Source organism: Fukomys damarensis, unplaced genomic scaffold, assembly GCF_012274545.1.
Source record: "Fukomys damarensis isolate Sample0158 unplaced genomic scaffold, DMR_v1.0_HiC HiC_scaffold_9, whole genome shotgun sequence".
Classification (NCBI taxonomy): Eukaryota; Metazoa; Chordata; class Mammalia; order Rodentia; family Bathyergidae; genus Fukomys; species Fukomys damarensis.
Genome location: NW_022900921.1, coordinates 3670688 through 3690232, shown reverse-complemented (window position 1 = coordinate 3690232; position 19545 = coordinate 3670688). Strand labels below are relative to the sequence as shown.

General features: G+C 53.6%; 2 protein-coding genes across 2 annotated transcripts in view; both read right to left on the bottom strand.

Moving 5' to 3' along the window:
- Nucleotides 1-4550, bottom strand: part of Il4 (interleukin 4) — a 7608-nt gene extending 3058 nt beyond the window's left edge. The window contains exons 1-2 of the mRNA XM_033761497.1: nt 4090-4550; nt 3805-3852 (exon numbers count right to left, since the gene is read on the bottom strand). Of these exons, the coding sequence (XP_033617388.1) occupies nt 3805-3852; nt 4090-4215 (174 nt within the window). The 5' untranslated portion in view covers nt 4216-4550. The remainder of the gene's footprint in view (nt 1-3804; nt 3853-4089) is intronic.
- An 8385-nt stretch (nt 4551-12935) lies between these two features.
- Nucleotides 12936-15484, bottom strand: Il13 (interleukin 13). The gene is made up of 4 exons (XM_010639753.2): nt 14482-15484; nt 13589-13642; nt 13296-13406; nt 12936-13059 (listed from the first exon to the last, which is right to left on the bottom strand). The coding sequence occupies exons 1-4, from the start codon at nt 14611-14613 to the stop codon at nt 12955-12957; spliced, it is 402 nt and encodes a 133-aa protein (XP_010638055.1). The 5' UTR covers nt 14614-15484; the 3' UTR covers nt 12936-12954.
- Nucleotides 15485-19545: the final 4061 nt, after the last annotated feature.

Below are 19545 nucleotides of genomic sequence, written 5' to 3'. Positions count from 1 at the left end.
CCCCCCCCCCCCCAGTAAGGACCAACTGTTGGTACTGTCTCATGCCTTTCACACTTGATCTAGCCTGCTACCGCGTCCTGGAGTCTCCAGGGAGCTACACATTTGCGCTGTGAGTTAGCCATCCCCTACTGTGGCCGCCTTTTCCCCTGTGAACACTGGCAGTGAGTCACCTCTGTGATGTCTTTTATTTTTGCAGAGTGCATTTCAGGAGCGTAGATCACATCCTAGGAATTGCAGGACACTCTGGACCCAGAATCCCAGACTGTACTGCCCTCCCTTTCTGCCGTGGGGCGATGCTCCAGGCCTCCCGGGAAGGACAGAGTGCTTCTGGTCCCTGGCTTAGCTGCATGGGACAGGGGGCCAGGTCTTGGGGCTGTGTGCTTTGGGGTGAGCAGAGGGAGAGGACAGCGGGGGTGATCCTGCCGGGCTTGCGTGTGAGATTCAGGAGGCCGAGGCAGAGACCTTGCATTTCCCACCAAAACCTAATCAGGCTTTTCTGAAACTTTTGGCTTGAAGCCTAGGCATTAAACGGCCTGTTTGTTCTTTTTCTTTTTTCCTTAAATTTAATTTGTCATATATAAGGTTTTTATATACAATCAGTGTGATTGTAACAGTTAATTAAAGTCAACCGTTTGTCTAAAATGTTGACACGGTTGCATGCACATTTGACATTATTGCCCACATGAAAAGGGAAAACAAATGGATTTACAGTAATATTTGGCCATTTGGATGCTGACAGCCATATGCCTACCCTTTTAAACTAAATGCATCTGAAAAAAATGTTTCCAGAGTATGAAGTTTAGATTTTCCATATTATCTCATCATTTTTTTCTTTTACTACAAACATGGTATTGACGAAAAGCGGGGGAGGGGAGTAACATGTATCTAATAAAGTATTCAACATAAAAAGGACCAATGGAAATGAGTGGCCCGTTCCCCGTTTTTACGTTCTAAACAATGATTCCATCAAGACAAATCATTAAAAAGTGTTATTACCTTGATTGTTTTTTTATAAGAAGGCCTGAGTTGGCAGAGAAAAGAATAGTAAAAACAAAAACAAAAACAAAAAGCAACAGCTGCCTGTTGGTTTGAACCAGGATATAGCCATGTCACAGGGGAAAACCTCTAAAGATGTTTTTCAAAGATTTGCTAAAGGTAATTAGGGTACACCTGGAACTGAGAAGCATCTGCGTCAAATGGCAAATATTTTAAAGAGCTAATTCCAAAGGTAGCTTTAGTTAAAGGCCCAGAAATTTGTTTTCCCTCGTTTTGCTGAAGGAGGAAGACCCTCCACGCTGCCCCCAGCTTCTTGCCACTTTGTCTCCTCGGCCCGGGGCCTGAGTGGCCTTAGTTGGCCCTGCAACCCAGGAAGCTCAAAGCTTGTGGGGAAGAGACTCAAAAGGTGATAGTGGGCCCGTGATGGTGAACCTGTTAGAGCTCTTGGCGATATAAACAGCCCACGGTGCCAAAGTTCACCACCACTGTGGACCTAGGCCACACCAGAAGCAAGTGAATCTCACACAGATGTCAGGAAACAGCCACCTGGGGGCTGCTTCTGTGGCAGTGACATCCTTCTAACTGGTTCTCAACTACCCTCATTTAGGGCTGTGGTATGTTCATTATCTCCAATTCAACCCAAATTTTGTCGGTGCTATAGACAAGAAAACAAAACAAAACAAAAAGTAGTACTGGAGCAGGAGTAATGGTGCATGCCTATAACCCCACTTAGGAGGCTAAGACAGGAGCATCTGAGGTCCAAGGTCGGTCAGCAACTTAGCAAGACTGTGCCTCAAAATAAAAGGAAAAGGTCTGAGGATATAGCTCAGTGCTTCCTGGGTTCAATCTCCAGTACTACCCCAAACACCCCCTACACACACGTGCTCTTTAAGTCCAAAATGCATCTCACTGAAGAATTATGGAATTTAGTTCCCTTTGGTGACTAGGAAAGACCTCCCCCTCCACCCAAAAAGTCCCTCACAGAGCAGCTAGTGTGCTTGGCTCCACTTACAGCCTTGATTCCATATACACCGGGGCAGGTGTTGCCTTTAAAGCCTAGGATTTAGAGTGGTGTGTTCTTCCCAGCAACACCAAGACCAGGACGCTGCCCAACTTGGAAAAGCTGGACTTCGTGATCCTCAAAAGAATGTGAACCCGCTGGGTTTGGAAAGCTGTTCTCTTCTGGGACCCAAAGAAGCACCTGTGCTTCCTACACACCAGGTTCACGGGTCTGAGAACCACAGCGCCTCCAGGTCCGGGGCCTGAGTGTAAGCAAGCCATACTGAGTCTGAGGAAAAGGAAAGAGTGACAGGGTGAGATTGTTGATTCCAGGAGGCACAGAGCAGCCTACGGAGGGCAGGTGAGACAGGTGAGTGTGCGGAAGGCGGGGGAGTGGTTTTAGGGGTGTCTACGTGTGGTGAGGGAAGGTGGGCAGGGTCTTGTAGAAGCCGCCTAGCGTGGGTCACCCCAGCTCAGAGTCAGGAGGTTCCGATCACTTCCTTCTTAGAATCAGTGCTTCTGTACGCCCAGTCTGTGCTCTAATCAGGTTTATATCATCGTACATTAACACTTTCCACTAACTCAGGAGCTAGATTCCAATCAGCCTTCAAAACACCTTCACAATCACTTTCCTATGTTCAGGTGTGGAAACCGAGGCCACAGGGGGTGGAGAGATTTGCCGAACACCGCACAGCTAGTTCCTACCGCACTGGGGCTGGAGCTGGGCCTCCCTCACCGACAGTCCTCGGTGCGCCCTCGGGGCTGGTTCTGCTGAGTCAGTGCCTTGCCATGGCCTTGGCAGAGTGGCCGCGGAGAGCCTGGTGAGCCCAGGAACTCGGCTACTAGAAGGTATCACCTGGGCCAGGACTTTGAGATTTTATAATACAAAGATACATAAAGCGTCATATATGAAAGAGTCCTGGAGAAATCCAAGGAGATGAGGCCCAAGGCGGGATGGTGCTGCTGGTGGCCTGGCTCTGGGGTGTGGCCCGCCCACTCCCGGCCCAGGCGCCCTCGAGTACACATGGGAAGCGGGTAGTAGGAGACCACTGGTAAGTAGAGGCTTTGGGCCTTTCATTCTCACTTGTGTTTCCATGAAAACAGGAACTGAAGTGCTCAGAGCTATTGATACGGCTACAGTCATGTGTTTGTCGGAGCAAAGGCCCTATCAGCTGTCGCATCTGTCCCCTCCCACTGAAGATGAGGGCGGGGGTGACAGATGCCTAGCAGGCAAGCAGGGATGAGGGCCCTGCTCAGCAGGGCAGCTCCAGGCCCCAGGAGGGGACAGCGCAAGCCAGGTCTCCGGACAGCCAGCCCGGCAAGTGCCAGGTGACGGACGGGGAAGAGGAGAGGCCCTGAGATACGTTTTCTGTTGCCATAGGAAGTTTCTTAGACAAAGTGAAAGCTCCCTCAACCCGTAATCTCAATATCTGTTGTTGTGAGAGTATTTGGGTTTTCAGAAACGCACGGGCCAGAACAACCCTTTCGTTCATCAGGCACTTGTGAGGGCCTCCTACGTGCTCGGGGCCACCACACAGCCAGACAACACCCTCAAGAGTTTTTCTTTGCCTCGTTTTTCCTCCTAGTTAGTGTCACAGAATCCAATCTATAACACTTCTTCTGAATCTCACGAAACCAGAAACTCCAAAACAAGTTTCAAGATCAGAATTCTCATAGTACAAACACTACCAACCCTCACGGTTCACTTGAACCTCCTCACTTTCCTTAAAGGATCTTGTTTAAATGCTTGAGGACACCCGCTTCCCAAGCCACCCATCTGCCAAAGTAGACCAGGGAACAGCTTCTTACCTTGGGCCCGGCAAAGACATCAGCAACAGCCAGCTCAGAACACAGAGTCTTGGTGCAGGCGGAATAACAGAGCGAGAGAGTTAACCTCCACAGGACACAAACCCCACCCAGGCAGCTCTCCCTCCCCTGCCCTGACAAGGGCCCCACAACCCCCAGAAGAAAGAGGCAGGGGAGGTTGCTCTCCCTGCTCCCTGCCCTCCTCCCAGCCACTGGCCACTACCTTCTCTAGCAGCTGTGTCCCGTTCCCGGTCTAGAACGCCCGGTCATCAGGAGAGACGGGCTTACCTTTTGGCTTGAGAGCACATTCAGATCATTGATGATTTCTTGTAAGGTGTCGTTGCAGCCATGGAAGGTGTCGGCACATGCTAGTAAGCAGAACAGAGCGACTGTCAGCTGGGGGACCAGACCCATCAATAGATCTCTCTTGGCAGTGACAGCGTGGGACAATTAGTTTATCAGGGGAAGCTAACAATGCAGTTCTGACAAAGATATCTCTATATATAGATTTAAAATTGCTGAAACCAAGGGAAAATGAGTTTACATTGGAAATTTTTGTTACACCAGATTGTCAGTCGTTTGGGGCCAATCAGTGCCTCTCTTCCAGGAGAAAAAATGCCTCACCAAAACAGGTTAAATGTTCCTGTGAAATCAGACCAAGAGGAAAATGAAACCTTTTTTTAAAATTAACTACAAAGTTTCAGCATAGGAAATTACACCATAATTTGCTCTTTAGATTAATCTTATCAGTTTGGGGTTGGTGCTGCCTTTTTGCTTTGCATAGGAGGAAGAGGCCACAGGTGTCCGAGTTTGTGCTAGTGCAGGAAAGATAGAGTGGGGAAAGATAGAGTAATATCAAGAAAGTGACTTGCATGGTATTGCAACCTGGCCTCTTCCAGGTATGGGCGGTGGGGCACCTGGAGACTCTCCTGTCACAGCAGAGCTGAGAGGGGACTCTTCTCCCAGTGCAGCGAGGGCCACAGGCTCGGACAACGCCTGACCTAGTACGGGGCTTGCTGCTCTTCAAGGTGAAGTCTTTGGAGAGGGACAGGTGACCTAAGGTGGACCCAGTTTGGGTCCCAGCAGGCCCTGTGGTCTTTGCCAACAAGGAGGCCCTGGGCCAAGTCGAAGTTTAACCATCCCAAGGTTTCAGCAATGGCCGCTTTTCAAGTAGAGTTTAAACACGGCGTCAGCTAAGTAGAAAAAGGAGCGGCAAAGCTTCCTGACTCCCTCGTGGGTCAGTCCTCTCTGCCCATGCCCTGTGCTCTGGAGCGGTACTCCTCACCCTGCCACTCCGCTGGGTACTAAAGTCCCCACTCCCCTCTGCAGCAGGGGTCCCAGGGCCCGGTATGTGCACTGTGTTTTCCCCACAGCCACTTTCTCTGGGTCCCTGGTCTGGTTTCTGATCCATGGTGTGATGTTCTCTACATGATCACCTAGAAATGTCTGTTGCTAAGGTGATACGTTTTGCATCTTTTTTCTTCATGTTAAATTATTGACAACACTTGTGTATATTTATAAAATCTATACATTGTGGAACTGCCAAAGCAAGCTAATGAGCAAATGCCTTAGTTACTTGTGACGAGATCACTAAAGAGCTACTCTGCAGAATTTATGGACCAAGTTTTCTTGTTAACCACAGCCTGGCCTCCCTTGAGCTTCTCTCTCTAATGGGACATTGTATCCCTTGTCTCCCCAACCGTCTTCTCCCTCCTCCTGGTGACTCCTGTTCAGCCTCTGCTTCTGTGATGTGTTTGTATCCCACAAGCGGGAGACACTGCACGGTGTCCTGCAGGCTGGTGCCATGAGTGTCTGTGTACAGCTGTGGGTTTCGTCCGCGCTGCTGCCCTGTGAGGCGGGAATCTGGACAGTGCTGGTCCCAGCCCAGGCTCAGCATCCTCCCCCGGGGCTGCCAACCTGAATGTGGTGCCTTGTGACACCCACTGTCTGCAGGTGTGAGGCTCGTGCTCCACCAACTGCTCCTCCGGATGCCAGCCACACATCCAGGGGTCTCCAGTCCACTCTCCTGACCCACTAGTTACAAATGTGGGATTCTCACTCCCCCAGGGGTCTGCTAGAAGGACTCGGAGATCTCAGGCAGGTGCTATAGGTGAGGTCTTCCTCCAGAGCACAAGATATATGTAAGAACCTGCCCAAAGAGGCGGCTGGGAGGGTGGGTGCAGCTCAGAGCCTTGGGGTCTGCACCCAGGCAGGCGCAGCGCCCAATGGCAGGCAAAGTGTCCCTCCTGGTGGAGCCTGGAGTCCTTCCCGGAAGCAACCCCAGCGCACAGGTGTGGTTGAGGGACCTGCCCCCCCCAGGCATGGCGGACCCCCAGGAGCTCAGGGCCTGGCCAGATCTAGCTTCTGTCGTCTTGGCAGCTAAAATGTAAGGCAGCTGCCTCTTTGGCCTTGGGTAACACTGCTTCCTCACTGTGCAGACTGTGGGAGAGTCTGTAGACCAGCCAGTTCTTCCAGGATAGGTGGGGATCCCCCCTTGTTTCTCTCCCCCACTTCCTCTCCTTCCTGTCCCGCTTCACATCCTGCACACACTGGGCCAGTGACCTTCTATCCCTACATCCTGGCCCCTTCACCTTACCTCCAGACAGAATGTTTCTCAGTTTCCCCGCTCGGCTTCCAACTCGCAACCCTCTGGCCAAGGACACAGGAGCAGCCACTGAACAGGCTGTGGGGGAGGCAGGGTGGAGAGGCCCGCTGACGGGGAGGCTGGCTTCCCCGGGGTCTGAGAGGCCCTCTGAGCACCATTCAGGGCTGGACCTAGGGCTGAAGGGTCCCTGGACAGAGAGGGCAAACCAAACGAGGAGTGTGATGTGGGAACCTCCAGCTCAGAAACAGAGCGAGGCTCGTTTGACTCTGTTCCAGTGGTTGAATGAGAGAACTTCCCTGAACCTGCAGAAGTGACCGTGAGGGTCCCTGGAAGAGCAGAAGCACGTGGGCCATCCCACCCCACAGAACTGTGGAGCCATGGGTGTGCTAGCCACATAGAGGTTGCGAAGGTGGGTGCTGTGCTTTGGGGGGCCTGGTCTTCCAGGAGTCGTGGGTGGTGCAGGTGGGTCCTAAGGTCAGGGAGGAAGTTGAGGACTCGGCTGGTCTCCGGCCGGGCCTGTCAGACCCTTGTCTCTGGCCTACGGGAGAGCTGAGAACCAGCACCTGCCCCTCTGTGGCCCCAGAGCCCTGCTCTCGGGCCCCAGAAAGTGGCATTTGTGTTGTGGAGTCCAGCAAACGAGCCACCTGTCCTCCCTGTGACCTTGGATGAACTGCACACCCTGGGGCTCAGTCTCACAGCTGGAATGGGAATCGCGTGGCCCTTCCTCCCGGGATTCCTCCAGGATCGAGGAAGCCACTCCGCAGACCGCACTGGCACGTGTCACTCCAGAGGCCACCGTGGCACCGCAGTTGGGAGAGTGGACTCTGGACCCCCACAGCTGGTCAGGCCTGGGTGCTCTGTGTCCTCCCCGTGCTGCCCTGTGCACAACCACAGCTGCATCTGTGAAATGGCAGTGACAGCTGTACCTGGCTCTCGAGGCTGAGCGGTGAGGGGCTTAGAGCTGCACCTGGCGTACAGTGAGCGCAGTGTAGGTGACAGCACTATCGGTGTTATCCTTATGGCTCTCGTTATTAATCTTCGGTGGATCGCATGTCTGTGGCAGCTCACACAGCGGCAGACCGAAATCAGCGGGGTGGTGGAGTTTGGCCGGGTGCGCGCGCCCTGTCTTGTCCAGCTCACAGGTCGCTTCCTCATGTCGGTCACAGCTGCCACTTGTGAACCTGCATCTGTGGCAGCAAACTCTGCCTTGGCATTTCAGTCAGGAGAGGGAGCAGTGCTGCTAACCGTGCGGGTCTGGAGGAGCAGGAGTGCTCGGGGCTTGGGTGTTGGGCGGCACCGCTCACCCCCAGAGGCTGCCCTCTGGCTCCCTGCCCCTTACATGACTGCGCTGGTGGGAGACCTCACCTCCCCACAGCCCAGGAATAGGAGGATGTGTGGGCCGTGGCCGGCATCACATCCGTGGCTCAGGGGAGAAGCCAGTCCCTGAGGGGAGGCTGAGAAACACCCCTGTGGGCTCCGGCCTTCAGACTCGGCAGGAAAGGAGAGAGGGCGGTGGGCAGAGCAGCCAGTGAGGACCAGGCTGACTGTCCTGCCGCACCTGGCCAGCCTGCAGGGGTCCTGCTGTCCCCCCAGCCCTGCCTTCCCTTTGCAGCTCTCCCAGGTTCAGGGAGGAAGTGAGTCTGGAAAAAGTGTGGGGAAGCTGGTGGGGGGCTGGAAGGCAGGCGACCGAGGCCCCAGAGAAGCTGAGCCTGGCCAGTCATCCACAAGGAGGTGGGCAGGGGCAAGGATGGCTTGGATCTGAGTCACTTACACCTGCTACTGTCCAGGTTAAGGCCTGGAGCCCAAAAGACCAGACGCCCCTCTGAGTGACCTTGGGAAAATGACCCTGTCCTGGCCATTTGTCAACTGTGGTGGTACACAACAGATCACACACTCAGGAGGCCGAGGCAGGAGGTGCTCTTGAGTTTGAGGCTAGCCTGAACCACACAGTGAGAGTCTGTCTCAAAAAAACAAGAGGAAAAAAATAGTGGCTCCTTAGAGAGCAAGAGGCGGGGTGGGAATAATGAGCTGCCACGGCTCTGACACCCGAGAGCTGTGCGCAGAATGACAGCTCAGGAGTGTGACGGGGGTGGAGGGAGACCGAGATGACCGCAGCATTCAGCCCCAGCAGAACCCAGGGAGGAGGTTTTCAGAAAGGAGAAGTGAGGGCCAGCGTGGTGTATGGCTGTCATCAGAGGGGAGCGAGTGGCCAGGCCGTTGGCAGGAGGAGGGGAGACGATAAAGAGGCAGAGGCATCAGCTGCAGTGGGTGTGTGGTCTGGAGAGACACGGTGCACCGCTGGGGCCGGCTCAGGGAGGAGACAGCACTGGCCGGCCCTTGAGGGGCTGCGCGACCAGACCTGGGAGCCCCTTTTGAAATATTTGAAAATTTCTATGATAAAAAGTTTCTATTTTGTATGGGGCTGGGCTAGGTGTAGAGAGTTTGCCTCTCACCTACAGGTCTTTGTTTGATCCTCAGCACCCAAAAAATCAAGACTTAAATGGACGGTAAAATACTTATTAAAATATACGTATTGGTCTGTTCTGTTACGAGCTATCATTTGTGCGCACGCATTTGTGTACCTAGAGAATACACGGCATCCACACAGCTGTCTCACAGGATGTGAGCGCCTTGCCTCTCCTGCAGGACCCGGCTCCCCAGCCTGCTCCTGCCCTGTGCCCCTCTTTCCTCCAGCATGGTGGCCAGACTGGCTCTCTCAGCCCACTCAGCCTGTGGCCTGGCCGGGCCGAACTCCTCCCACCCCAGCTCCGCCCAGGTCTCCGAGTACAGCTGGGTCCCTCTGCTTGGGCGCCTCTGCTCGCTCTTTCCTCCCGCTCTCCTTCCCTGCTTTCCTCCACCTGCCCCTCTGTCATTGGGGAGGATCTCTTGGGGCCCCAGGACTACTGACCCGTGAACTGGAGGGTGAACAGTAGAGCTTCGGTGCCCAGAGGCAGCTGAGCCTTGGCCCAAGTGATGACGCCAGCGTCAGGGACTCAGCAGAACTTGAGGTCAGGGCTGACGTGACCCCACAGTGCCGGGGGCGCATTCTGCACAGAACGGGGCCTGGTGCGGAGGCCTGGTGGCAGAGAACACAGGACAGGGGCTGCGTGGGCACCTGGCTTCTCCTTTTTGCCCCAGCCCTGGGGTGGCCTCACAGCCGCCTGCTGTCCCAGTTCCCCTGCCCCAGCCCCCGGGCCGGATGGAAAGCCCAGAGCAGCGCCCCCCTCTGGTGTCTGCCCGCACAGCAAGGTCTGCGGTGCCCCACAGGCCCCAGCTCTCCTCCCGGGACGCCACTAGCCTCACCCGCCCGGGTCCTGATCAGCTCCCTCCAAAGACCAGGCATCGTCTTCCCGGCTTTTTGTTTGGTCCGTTTGTCCCTGCTTCCTGTTGGGAAATGCATGTGTGGGCCTTGCAGAAGGTGTGGGACACAGATGAGAGGAGCGTGCGGAAGAGGCTGCTCTTCTGGATGTGCTGACCCCGCGGGCACCCGCTGGAGATGCCGGGCAGGGCAGGTGTCCCCGGCCTTCTGGCCAAAGGGTCACCGGGTCAGGGGAGGCAGGTGTGGAGGGGACACCGGCCTGGGGCCTTCCTCCCCCAGGGTTGTGGGAAGGGTGGCGCGGCCCCCGCGCACTGGTCCAGAGTGACGAGAGTTGCTATTTTAATTCTGGGCCTGCGTCACCTCAGAGCTCGGGCTGGGGAGTTTCTGATGCTGCTGCGAGAGAATCACTTTCCACAGAGAAGGCGCTGTGGAGAGGAAAGCAGAGAGAGCAACAGAAAGTGAGGTCGTAAGTAGAAAATCGCTTCTGGGATTTCAAATGGCTTCGTCATGGGGCCCTCCCTGGCTGCTGAGAAATCAGTTGATCTGGGAAAGTTCGTTGCAAACCTTGTGCCTTGTCGCTCTGGGTGGAGCTGAGAAATGAACGCAGATAATGAGGCCTCGTGACTTTTATTTTTCAGAATAAGAGAGGGCAGTGCACAGGGGGGTGCTGTAGAAGCCTCAAGCCGTGGCCAGAGTGAACACACCAGGGACACAGCTGGCCTCTGCCCTAGCTCCACGGGAGGAGAGGCCAGGGGTGCGGGCGGGCGGGCGGGCGAGAGTGCCACTGCTGGCCAGCCGACGTGAGGCAGAGCAGAAGGTGCCCTTACCTCCCTGCTGCTGCACTGAACTGATCAGCTGACATCTTGGGAACCCTGAGCCTCAGGCCGCTCCTTGGTTCCAGGAGGCCGGTGCAGGCCTCGTCCCCACGCCCGCTCCTCACTCCTCAGAGAAACCCCCAAGTGGCTTGGAGAGTGTTCTGAGGGCTCAGCGATGCGGGGTTCACCAGAAACTAGCGTGTCTGTCTCACTTCTCGCTTGAGCTCTGGCCCCTCTTCTAGAAAAGTCTCCTGGGCCTGGGGTTTTGGGGTGCTGAGAGGCCCCCCACCCTGGACCCCTGACAGCACCTCACTCATCCGGCACTCTGATCTCCTCTCCCTGGGCCCTGCCGAGGGTTTGGCCTGTGATGAGGGCAAGCTGTGGCAGGCTGGAGACAGTTTCCAAATGAGGATGCCAGGGTTTTGTCCTAGCCTGGGTGGCTGACCACACCTTTCCTGTTCCTCCTCTTCCTCTCTTTCCTAACTGGGTCACCTCGCTTGGCTCTCAGAGCTCACTGCGCCCTGCTGGAGATCCCAAGTCCCCTGCCTGGAGGACAGTCACAGAAGTCCAAGGCCAGGACCCCAGGCCCGGGGAGGAGGTGGCGTGCTGTGGACCTCTAGTGGCAGGGCCCTGCGCGGTTGTGTCTTCCCTGAGCACTGTCTGCCAGGCCCTCTTGCAAGAGGTCCTTGGAAATAGTCCGCTGGGACCCTGCCCCCATGAGTCTCAGTGCCACGCTGTGCTCTCTAGGGATCCTGAGGGACTTCCCTGGAAGTATTTCTGGCTTCTTTTTGGACGGGCAGGTCAATGTCTTGGTTGTGGAGAAGGCACTGGTCAAAGATGATGCTCCAGACAAGGGACCACCAAGTTCTGTTTTAAAATCAGAATTTTCTCATACACAGCCTTCCGTGCAGCCCAAACCCTGCCCGACAGCCCGTGCTGCTTCCGCCTTCTCCCAGCTGGGTATCCCGGCGGCCTGTGCCCCCACCTTGGCTTCCCCTCTCCTCTCTACTGAGTAGCAATGAGGTGACAGAGTGGAGAAACCTACAGAGTCAGTCACAGCCATCAGCCCCCAGCCACGTCTCTGCTGTTGCTTGGATGCTGTGGGACCTTGAACTTTGTCATGGGCTCTGGGCATCCTGTGAGGCACCCGCTATCGCCCAGGATTTGTGTCCGGCCCCTGATAACCTGCCACCCACTGCAAAGGCAGGGTGTCCTCCCTGAGATGCTGTGGCTGTGTCCCTGAGCCTGGGCCCGCTGGCCCCAGCACATCATCCAGGGAGCTGCAGAGACCGCCCTGGGAGCCATCCGGACAGGCCCCTGGGGATCGGCTCCGTGCCAGTCCCCATGGCACGGGGGTGAGTGTGCGCCTGCTGACCGGTGACTGTCCACACACTGACGGGAAGCAGGGATGACCCTCAGGGAGGCCCCGAGCAGACTGGGGCCCGTCTCTGCGGAGAAACGGTGCACCTATGGAGGTGACATTGGGGCAGAGAGACAGCAGTTGAGAGTGTGGGCTGTCACTGGTGTGCCTCTCCGATCTGGCTTTGCTTCTTGCCCGCCTGTGACTGGCATGCCACCTCCCTCCACCGAGCCTGAGTCCTCGGGCCCCAGGCTGTGTCAGTCCCTGACCACACACTTCCCTCCCTTGGGGCCCGGGGCTTGTCCTTCAGGCCGTCTCCCCTCCAGCCAGCCCACCTCCCACAGAGTTCCTCAGAGTCTGAGACCGAAAAAGAGGCAAACATCAGCAGGCCTATGTGTCACCATCTTTATTTCAGATTTCCAGTTGACACAATCAATGAAACAGCTTGTTCAGAACCCCCACCCCACCCGACACAGCGTTCCCGCATAAACTTAGTCAATACTTCTGTTTAAATACTTCAGGGATAAGAAACAATAAATTACTCCTTGGCTGAGGGCTGGATGCTGGCTGCTTAGGCGGGGCCTGGAGGTGCCAGGCCCCTGTGAGGTAGCAGAGTTGTGCACAGTACGTATTTCCAGGCCTCTCACTGCGTAGGGCCAGAGCCCCAGGCCTTGGGGCCCTCAGGCAGCACAGTGTCCCCCATCCCTTATACCGACAAACACGCATTTAAATAACACACAATAATAAATAAGAAATGTGCCCAGGCCGCGCTCTGCGGGAGGCGCCCCGTGTGACATGCATCCCCAGTTTGGCAAGGGTGGTACCCGTGACAGCACCACAGCGTGCTCGGAGCGTCGGGACTGGTGTGACCTCTCCGAGCTCAGAGCCCGTCCCGGGTACCCCGGCAAGGGGCCTGCTGGGCAGTACAGGCTGAGGTCCGAGCTAAGACGACCTTCCCTCCCTCCCCACCCACCTCCCCAGGAGCTTCTGATGTCAGACAGAGAAATGGATTTGCAGCATAAATATCAGCGCCTGTCTCTGCCGGCTTCGTGCCTCAGTTGAACTTTCCTCCGTGATACATTTTCTGTAAATACCTGAGCAGATTCTTCACGAACTGGGCCACTTCAATTTTGGTGTCTCGGTTATGGAAGCTGGAAATCTGTGTGGGACAGTGGGGAGATAAGAGGCAGCCCGCAGCCCCTGGGGTTTTCCGGGGCCATCTCACTGAATCCTCAGGAAGTCCCCACCGGTAGGGTACTGGTGTTTCCCGTATTTTACAGAGGCTCAAGTAGGAGTCAGGAGCCCTCAAGGCCAGGTCTTGTAAACCCCAAAGTCCACATCCGGCTTGCACAGCAGGCCCACCCCAGGGTGGACGCGTGCTGAGGGCTCACTTACCTTGGCCACGGCCTTGTGCTGCTGGCACAGACTGTTCAGTATCTTCTGGGTCCTGTTCAGGGCGCTGCAGCTGGAGACGTTGATCAGGGACTCCCGGGCTGCGCAGTACCACTGGGAGGAAACTACAGGATCAGGGGCCCTGAGCCCTGCCTTCAGGGCGTCTACAGGAAGGGGTGGGCCAGAGGCCTGGCAGAGGTGTGTCTGGACATGGGAAGGCCCAGCCGCCAAAGCCCAGGGCTCAGCAGAGACCAGCCCGGGGCCTGCTGCCACCCCCAGCTCCCGAAGGTCCTTACCATGCCCACTGTCAGGTTGACACTCCACACCATGCTGCCATTGCAGAGGGGAATCTGTGGAAACAAAGAATCAGTGAGCGGGGCCAGTTCCCCACAAGGGCAGGTCCAGCAGGCGCCCTGCTAGAGCCCAGAGTCACGCCTGGCAACTCCTTGACAGCCCCAAGCTTCACTTCTCTGCCTGAGAGGCTGGGAGGTTTGTGAGGAGAACTTGGATTTAGTCCTGGAGCCGAGAGAGACAATCTGAGTGACAAAACAGGTAAAGGACAGGCCTTACTTAAACGCCACTGTAGCCAGGGTAGGGGACCGTAGAGGAGGGTTGGGCCTGGTTGGGGACCGGAGGCCAAGGCTGGTATCAGCCAGGAAAAATCTGCCTCTGGAGGGGGCCCTGCCATGTCAAACACAGATGTGCTGGGGTCGGTCAGGCCTTTGCGAATCTGGCCGCTGTCTACCTCACTGAACCTTACTTAGCAAAATGGTGTCCTTGTGCCCACCTCTGGAGAGGGGGACACCATACAGTGTCATGTTAAGCACCCAGCACATGATCAGTGCTTGGATAGCAAGAGTGCTGCCTGTGGAGAGAGGAGCTGTCTCCTCGTGAATCCTTCCGTGGAGGATGGGTTAACTAAGATGCTGTGAACAGAGCTGGATCGCTGTGTTCAAAATCCATTTGGAAAAATGGCACAGTGTTCTAGGAGGGTCCTGACATTTCTCTACTTCCCACTGCTCAGGAATGGCTCAGGAGGAGCCCTGCTGGGGGTCCGCCGGCTCCCCTCAGCTGGCTTGTCTTTCTCTGTCCCTGGGCCCGGGCCCTTGGGCCTGGGGAAGACTTCCTGACCCACAGGAACACAACCAGGCCTGACCTGCTCCCGGCCTCGTCCTGAGCCCGCACTCACCTTCTGGTCCTGTGTGATGTTGACCAGCTCCTCGATGAGCTCCTTGAGGGCCATCTGGGAAGACACTGGGCCCGGGGCGGTCAGGCCACTGAGGCAGGCAAGAGCAAGGACCACAGTCACCCAGAGCGCCATGAAGAGGGAACAGGAGGACAGAGGCGCAGGCGCGTTGTGAACTGGCCCCAGCAGAGCGGCTTGTGGCCTGGGCCTCTGGTGGCAGCTTTTATAGGACCAAGCAGTGACGCCTCAACCTCTGGTCTCGGCTGTGCCGGGCACTATCTAGAAACCACATCTCTACTCATCTTGATCTTAGTTTGTGGAAAATCCAGCATCATATAAAGGAAGGAGCTTGATTTCTCATGGAAGATCTAGGGCAGTTTCCTGTGGAGAGCATTCTACATAATTTTGGGCAAAAATCATTTCATAATTAAATCGTTGTTAGGGCTTTCTGAGGCCTGGTCTTCTCGCCCTCAGGTCAGGTTTGACACTTGGAAACATAACTCCATTTGCCTCTGGTTAAAGCTGAGGCCTCAATGGTCCCGTTATGCTGTGATGCTGAAGACATCCTGGTTTGTTGAGAACTAAGGAGTAATAAGAAACGAGAGGCACAGAGAGAACGAGCACATGGGAGAGAGGGACAGGGATTTCACCTGGGGGAGGACACATTCCTTGTTAGCCCGCTATTTCATCCCACCTGCTCTTGTAAGAACGCTGTCCCTACCGCCCTCATCCCCACAGCTTTACCGCTGCCTTCTGAATCCTGAACCCCTGGATGCTCCCTCCAATGACTGTGTGCACTCAAGAAATCGTGGCAAGCTTGCAGAGTCTTTGTCTTTGCCTTCTCTGAGGCGCTGAACTCCTGGTCCCCTACATGCTAGGAAACTATGCAAGTCTTTATGGTCTTTCTTTAGCCCAGGTTGCGCCCTTTCTCGGCAGATTGGAGGATTGATCGCCCCTTGATATTTGGTGTCCATATGCGTGAGAGGGAAGATTCCACTCCAGGACGGAAGATGTCCAAAGAGACAGTGAAAGGGAAGCACTTGGAGCCATGAATAGTTCCCGTAGCTTGGATGATGGGGAAGAAGCAGTCTATACAGCAGAAAATTACATCCAATTCTTGCATAAGCTGTTTAAACAGGCCGGAGCTCAAATTAGCCCTGGTAACTCAAATGGTGTGTGAGATTCCCATAGGTGGAATTGGTATAGCACTGGTAAACAGGGTCAGTCCAAACAACCAAAATCGGCTTCTTCCTGAACACTAGGTATTTTGCCTCAAACTGCTTAAGGAATTAAAACAAAGTGTTAATAATGGAGCTCATTTACTTTGGGTATTTCGGATTCCGTGCTGGGGACTTACCATGTCACTCCACATGGTGTTAGACATCTTGTTTCTTCTTGTTTGTCCCCTAGTCAATACTTCCATTTTAATTTACAGTTAATTTTGCAGGAGCTTGCAAAAGACCAAGCCGCCAGAAACCGGTAGGGGAATACAGCTGATGTAACCTAGGAAGTGGGCCTCTGCACGACTGTCACAACCGTTACCTTAAGGCTTGTACGGGTCTCGGTTCAGAAACTCACAGGGGGTCTGTGTTAGCTCAAGCCATGCTGGCTTTTACTGAACAAGATAATAATAATAATAAATAATGCTAAAAATGTTAAATGCTTTAACTGTGGTAAAAAGGGACACCTTCACCAACAGTGCACACCGGCAAGCCAAGGCACTAACTCTAACATCTTTGGAACTTCCCCTGATTCTAATCTGAAAAAATCATCTCCTGGGTTCCCAGCAGTGGGCCCCTGTATCCAGGCTAAAAGACATGCTCCAAAGGTGCCAGAGGCCATGCACAGACCCGAATACCTTACAAGATTAAAATCCATTTGGTTGCTGGGAGTCTTAAACAAATATATATGGCGCTTTTATCCAAAGTATATCATTTTAAAGACTAAAATATTAGAGTCTTATTCCATATAACCCCCAGAGACAATTGTCAAATGTGCCTATCAAACTTTAAAACACAACTTCTACAACAGAAAGATTTACAGCTACCTCCACAAGCTCGATGAGATCCTGTGTCTTTCATTTAAAAAATTTTAAATCCGCTTGTGGAAAGTAAATGTATTCCATTGGAACTGCACTGGCACAAGGACAAATCCACAGCCACACCCTAGACACAAGCGTTGTCAAAGGAAGCCCTAACTAAAAGGTGGAACAGCTCGATGCAATTATGGTATGGTCAGTAACCTCGAAAGAAAGCTCCTTTGATCATAATAACTGTGGACTTGGTCACTGTGTAAAAACCAGAGAAGTTTCTGGTCAGACACTACTTCATGGGCAGAGTGCCTAGAGTTGGGTACCAGTGAATCTAACGGAGACATGGGCTTACCCCGCTACATCTTATGTGTTACTCACCTCAGTGGATCATCTTGTCCACAGAACTAAAAGGTTGCTCGGCCTTATGATTACAGGAATAGTCTCGTCTCAGACCTGGTTGGCCCATACCCCTGAAAACTTTGTTATGTTAACTCTGCCATCCAAGCCCATGGCTGGAGAACAAACAGAGTCCTTCCTACCCAAATATCTGATTTATTCGGCTCATTTTACATGGAATGGATTTCATAAAGATGCAACTCCACCACGAAATGCATGTAAGGATTGATCAGGAAGATACAGAAAATTGGGACATAGGGAATTATTCATAATTCATGATGAGGACCATGGGGTAATTTAATGGGAAGAAAGGACAATCATACAGACTGGTATCATTTAAACTGGACTAACCTTGATAATGTGAGTGAAAAAAAAATGTCTCTGCTAGGGAAATAAGTTGGATAGAAGAAGGTTTTAATGCACCTTCTTCCCAGTTTTCACATTATGGAAAACTTGGACCTGCCAAAAAAACATTATGGAAATTGGCTCTTTCCTATATTGAAGGAAGCTTATGGGCTGGTAATTATCTAAAATCAGACTTGGGTAATATTACAATGTTCACAGAGTACGACTGGCCTATTTGAGTCTCCATGTGTATCTGTAACCCATATGTTTTCAGGGATGGGAATATACCATGGGCTACTAATACTTTTACCTGTCAGAAATGTTCCTTGAGTCCTTCGGATCTGTACAGAGTAAAACTCTAATGATCCTGGGTGGATGCCAGGAGTATGGGTTCCTGACTGAACCATGATCATATACACCTGCTCATTTGGTGCAAGTCCTGTTTGATCGTCTCGTACGTGGAACAAAGAGGGTGCTGGCACTGAGGGTTGCTCTGGTACTGATTTCAGAGGTAGCTGTTGGTCTGTGGTCTTGGTGCACTCCGTTCAAGAAGCTCATTTCCTAGAAAACTGGACCAAGACTGCTGATGAGGCCTGGTAGGCTTCATTCCCAAGTTGGTGTGCTTGAGACTGCTGTCCTCTGGATGGCAAATCAGACTGAAAGTTTACAGCCACAACAAGGCCTCAGGTGTCATTTTAATATTAATTGATTTTTGCATCGCTCATTGCTCCTTTACCTTATAATCATTCTAGCCACCATGGGAACATGTTAAGAAGCACGGTGGGCTGGGATTTAGCTCAGTGGTTCCACTGCCTGCCTCACAAGGTCCCAAGTTCAATCCCCCAGTACAAAAAAAAGAAAGCATGTACAAGGACCGATGCACAAAACTATGGATCTAGAAGAAAAGTCTTCTCAGAGGCTCAGTGGTGCAGTGCCTGCCTGGCAAGTACAAGGTCCTGAGTTCAATCCCTGGTTCCGAAAACAAACAAACAAACAAACAAAACTTTTCTCTACGTCCCAAGAGACTGCTAATTTGGATGACCAGATTCAAAACTGGGGAAAACGTTCTAGTATCTGACCAGCTTTATCCCATTTATTATCTCAAGGCTCATTTCTGCTTCTAAATTGTTGTGCTAGTAGTAATTGGGTCGTGTCTCACGCTCTCAGTGTGCGGCAGAGGGGCCCAGATCAAACAACGTCCGGAGAATTTAGAACCACAGGTCCCGATGGTTCAACCTCTACAAGCAAACAAAAGAAAGGGAGGTCTCTCGGACGCATTCTACATAATTTTGGGGAAAAATCATTTCATAATTAAATTATCCTTGGAGCCGTCCGAGGCCTGGTCTTCTTGCCCTCGAGTCAGGTTTGCCTTGCAGAAACATAACTCCGTTTTGCCTCTGGTCACAGCGGAGGCCTCAATGGTCCTGTGATGCTGAACACATCCTGGTTCTTTGAGAACCGCGTAATGATGATGATGGCAGTAAAAGTTTCACCTGGGGGAGGACAGATTCCTTGTTAGCCTGCTAGCTTGTCCCACCTGCTATTGTCAGAATGCTGTCCCTACTGCCCTCATCACCGCCTCATGCCCCCTCCAGTGACCGTGCACCCAGTAGACAGCGGCCAGCTGTGTCTTGTCTTTGCTTGCTCCGAGGCACTGCCCTCCTGGCCCCCTGTATACTATGAAATTATGCAAGTCTCTATCGTCTTTCTTTAGTCAGGTCAGACTGGAGGATTGATGGCTCCTGAATTTCCAAGATCTCAGTGGCCCAGTTCCAGGGGCAGCCTGGCATCGGCAACACCAGCTTGTGCTCTGGCAGTTTGCCCGGTGGCCGCTGCATGTGCCCCTCACGGCCCCATGGGAAGAGCGGACGTTCTCAGCCCCATGTGTCTGTCGACCAGACACAGGAATTTGGGAGTTTTGTCTCTTCAAAGAGTGAGTCTCTGAAATTACCAAATAATGCTTGTTTTGGATAAAACTTCAAGCCGGACAAAAGGAGAGAGCGAAGTCCACATCTCCCAGCCCACTGATTCCTCCTTGGCCACCCTGGGAAGAATTATGAAAGCCCTGACCCCCAGGTGTTCGGGGAAGGTCCAGGCCGATGCCAGGTTCTCCTGGGATCCTTGATTTAAATTTTCTCTGAAGGTAACTCTGGGCATGGTCGTCCATGGCCAGCCTCCGCCCTCCAGGACCTGGGGTGCCCGGCTGGGAAGCAGCGAGCCAGCCCAGAGCCCACAGCATCTGCCCACTGAGCGCCGCTGTCACGCTCGCTCCTGCCCACTTCTTCCCCGGCCAG

Bases quoted from the DNA above. Each gene is read 5' to 3' on its own strand.
- Il13 (XM_010639753.2), bottom strand. From the start codon at position 14,613: ATGGCGCTCTGGGTGACTGTGGTCCTTGCTCTTGCCTGCCTCAGTGGC. The intron at 13,407-13,588 runs GTAAGGACCTTC...GTTTCCTCCCAG, and splicing joins TCAACCTGACAGTGGGCATG to TGGTACTGCGCAGCCCGGGA. The intron at 13,060-13,295 runs GTAAGTGAGCCC...TGTCCCACACAG, and splicing joins AGCACAAGGCCGTGGCCAAG to ATTTCCAGCTTCCATAACCG.